The sequence below is a fragment of the Medicago sativa genome, chromosome 5 (assembly GCF_051527215.1).
Source record: "Medicago sativa cultivar Bolivia chromosome 5, Bolivia_mono, whole genome shotgun sequence".
Classification (NCBI taxonomy): Eukaryota; Viridiplantae; Streptophyta; class Magnoliopsida; order Fabales; family Fabaceae; genus Medicago; species Medicago sativa.
This window is the reverse complement of record NC_140753.1, coordinates 56895332-56899282: the sequence shown is the minus strand read 5'-3', so window position 1 is coordinate 56899282 and position 3951 is coordinate 56895332. Positions and strand designations below refer to the sequence as shown.

Sequence of the window (3951 nt, the reverse complement as noted above, 5' to 3'; positions counted from 1 at the left end):
AATTATTACAAAAAATATTTGTACTAAATGATAAATTCAGACAAAAGTTTGTCGAGTTGGCTCTTGAATTCTGAAAGATGTCCATCGAGAGCATTGCAATTTTCAGTAAGAGTTTGAATTTGTTGTCGAGAGCGTTGTGATTCCCTAGCCTTTTGAAGGACAGCATGAGCCTCTTGTTTCATGAGTTTCTCTTTGTCTAAGAGATTGCTTTTTTGGGTTTCCAATGCTAGGATTTCTGCCTTGTGCTTCGCAATGGCAGCATCGATATCTTCCACCTTCTGTCGAATGACTGGAGTTTCTTGTTGGAAGGCTTCAAATTTAACATTGAAGGCGGAAACATCTGCTAAAAGCTGATTGCAGCGTTTTGTTTGCTCTTCGAGTTGGGCCTGATCAGTCTTCTTCTCTTGAAAGCTTTGATTGATGCTATCGAGAAGAGGCCCTAACACTTGAGAAAGGTTTTGAAAATTAGAATCAGAAGGGAGCTCACACAATTTGTGAAGCAAGCCTTTCACTTCATCAATGACACTCTCATCTTGCTCGATGGCTTCCAGTAGATTGACTTTCAAGACTTTGTCTCGAAATTCCGCTAAGAGATTTTCTTTTGATGTCTCTGACGGAGCATCAGTGGAAACATTCGAAGATTTACCACTACTCTTCGAGAAAAGTGCATAATTCTTCATCAAGAAAGCAAATGCATCTAGAGGGTTTTCTTGTTTAAGACGATCGAATTCTTCTTGGCTTATAGTGACATCTGCCAAGTCCAGATTGGCCATAGATGTAAATTTATTTGATGAAGGGTCATTTTGGTTTGAGGCGTTCTTCTCAAGAACTGGCCTTCCCTCTTCAGTCAACACGTCGAGGTTTAAGCCCTCGTCATGCGTTTTTGGTAGTTGGTTGGGAGAAGTGACAACAACATCAGGGGAACTGGCCTCGACGCCTTCCTCTTCCTCAACAATAGGAGTTGGAATTTCCTTATCAGTCGAGAAAAGCTGACCCTGTTGGGATGTATCGACAATGCCATGTTCGATACCCTGAAAAAACAAAGTGGATGTTGTAAGGGGTTTTCAAAACAACATGAGATAGGATACATTAAGTATGGCATTAAGTCGATGAAATTACCTTCGAGACATTGTCACCTACACAAGATTGAGCACTATTAGGATTTGAATGCTTATAACCTTGTTTCCTTCTTTTTGGGCTCGATTTGACTGGAGACCCGTCAGTATGTGTTGTCTCAACAGTAATTTCTGGGACTTTGTGTTTTCTTTTCCTTCGACCTTCTTTGGTCTTAGGTGCTCCCGAAGTTGCAGTAACTTCGATAGTCTCAGAAGGAGAGTCAGGCTGAAAGGGTTTTTTTTAAGAATAAGATATTATTATGCAAGATAGTATTCAGAGACAGTCGAGCTATAAGGAACTTACATTATCCCCAGGTTCAGGACCCTCAGTTTCTTTGAGAGATGGTTCAGGAGACGGTTCGAGAGATGGTGCAGTCTGTTTCTTCTCTGATTTAGAAGATTTTTTTCTTCTTTGATGACTTTCCTGATTTAGACTTCGACGTTCTTGGTTCACCATCATCATCACCTTGGTCGCCATCCTTTGAATCCAAAGAAATAGCTGCAAGTAAACAAACGAAGAGATAAGTAGCAACTTTCTTTTCTTTAATGTTTATTTGTTCTAAGAACTCAATAGTGCCATACCTATTCCTATTGGAGAAGTGATTCGAATGTGAGGTAGATATAAACCAAGATGACCTCTAAAAGTGTATAGGTTCAATTTCGATGCAGTCACTTTATCATCATCTTTCTTTATTAACTGTTGTTTCATCCCCATTAAAGAAACACAAGGTCGCCATTTTGGATATGGTGGCCTAAAAGCTAATGCCAATTTACTAGTTGGCAATGGCGGGAATTTTGTCTTAAAGTGTAATGCAAAAAGATATTTACTAGGAGTGAAAGGTGGAAACTTCATCGAAGGAAGTTTATCGTAGATTTTATCCCTTAAAGTTTGGGCAACATAATTAATTGTCTGTTTTAAATGTAAAGGGTCATATGTGGTTTGAAAATATTTCTGAAAAGCCTGAATTTCTCGAATATGTGTACCTTTGCTTTTCTTTGTCTTGTTCTGCACAACATTAAAGGCAAGAATTAGTTGAGGAAGCAATTGATCGGGATTCACTCGATTGATCTGGCGCTTGTAATGGTCACGCCACCATCGAAAGAATGCCTCAGTGCATGAAGTAGACAAATCAAATGAAATGGGCTTGAAAACAAGCGTTTGTTTCTAATCTTTACGTAAAGTTGACCTCCAAAGGTGTTCTATCATTGGCTGCCTCTGGTCATCTACACTTTGATACAAAGAAGTAGGCTTAGGCTGAACTAACCCAAACTGTCTAGCAACATGATTTGGTTGGTAGCCATATAACCCATAAGGACCACCAATGGTGAGTCTGCTAGACAGAAGGGTGGGAGTCAAATAAGCTTCCCAAATGGCGTTGATTTCTACCTCATCTTCGACAGAAGTTGCTGGAAACTCTTTTCTAAACCAAGTTGGTCCTCGAGGTCTGACAGTGAATGGAGCAATAGCAGAAGTAAAGGTATCACATTCTAGAAGGGTATTAAAAGCAATAGAAAATAAGTCTTGAGAAGTCCTATTGCCATATTGGAGCATGGCCAGACCTATACCTTCGATAGAGTTGTCTTCATATGCTTTCGAAAGACGGTTAGGAAGGGTAACAGCGAGTTTTGTCCTAAAAGTGGCCAATAGCCACAATTGGAATAGCCAAATAGGACCAGGAATAATCAGACTTCTTCGAGATGAGTATTCTTTAACATTGGTCATTGCTTGGTTCAGGTTTTCATATAAAGATCCTAAAATAAGCTTGCTTAAGCAAATGTCTTTGCCTTCATGCAATTGAATGGCTAAGTTTGTTAATTTTTTGGGGATATGGATAGACCTTGAACAGAAAATGAATTTGGATAACCAACAGGTTAAGAATGCAACGTGTTCTGTATCAGAAACTTCAGTGGTTGAAGTATCATAATGGTCTATAATGAAAAGACCATAAGCAGGCCTGGTAAAGTCAAATGAGAATTCTGATTGATGCTTCTCAGGATCGAAAGTTTGGCCAGTAGGTTTGAGGCCGGTAATGCCTGCGACATCTAGCAGAGTAGGCGTAATCATGCCACATTTCAAATGAAGGCTATTTGTCGAAGGATTCCAAAAATGTAAGGCAGCGATTATAAGTTTATTATGATACTTAGGTCCTTGCCTAGACAGTTGGATAAGGTCGAAGATTCCTATATCTTTCCAGAATTGACCTTTTTTCTTTTCTAGTTTATCTAACCAGCCAATGTAGGGTTCTTTTTCACCAATCTTTGGTTCCGTTCTGAACTTAAATTTCACAAAACTCAGGTCGTATGGACCCTTAGTGAAAATTAAAGGAAGTTGTTCTTCATGACATGGAAAAACAGCACTAAGACCTTTTGGGGTTTCTTTTTCTAAGGGGAGTGACCCTAATAATGCATGTGTTGATTTAGGGCAAGAGTTAATTACCTGGGATTTCCAGATTTTCTCTTCAGTTTCTTTGATGTCTGGTTCCTCGGTGAATACAGGAGCACCAACGGAAAACTCCTTGGAAAAATTGATAGGTTCATCGCGTTTTGTAGTTCCAGAAGAAGAACCTTGTGCATTCGTCATGGTTTGATTGTTTGATGATTGGAAACAACGAATGGAATGGTGCAATTTTTTCTGGGAAAAGATGAAGTTTTGAAAAAGGGTTTTTCTTGGTCTCTATTTGAAGAAGAATGAACAGTAAAAAGGGAAAGCTTGGAAAGTGAAGGTAAAGGTAAAACCTTTGTGTTTTATAGCCTTTTGATCTAGACATGTGTCAACATCTTATGTTGACAGTTTTTTTTTTACAAAGTGGTGGTTCCCAATGACTGGAACGTGGCC

The 3951-nt window shown here is 39.1% G+C and overlaps 1 protein-coding gene across 1 annotated transcript; it reads right to left on the bottom strand.

Moving 5' to 3' along the window:
* Positions 1-2280: 2280 nt before the first annotated feature.
* Positions 2281-3696, bottom strand: LOC146923346 (uncharacterized). Its single transcript, XM_085711690.1, has one exon. The coding sequence runs from the start codon at positions 3694-3696 to the stop codon at positions 2281-2283; it is 1416 nt and encodes a 471-aa protein (XP_085567816.1).
* Between the last annotated feature and the right edge of the window lie 255 nt (positions 3697-3951).

Bases quoted from the DNA above. Each gene is read 5' to 3' on its own strand.
- LOC146923346 (XM_085711690.1), bottom strand. From the start codon at position 3,696: ATGACGAATGCACAAGGTTCTTCTTCTGGAACTACAAAACGCGATGAA.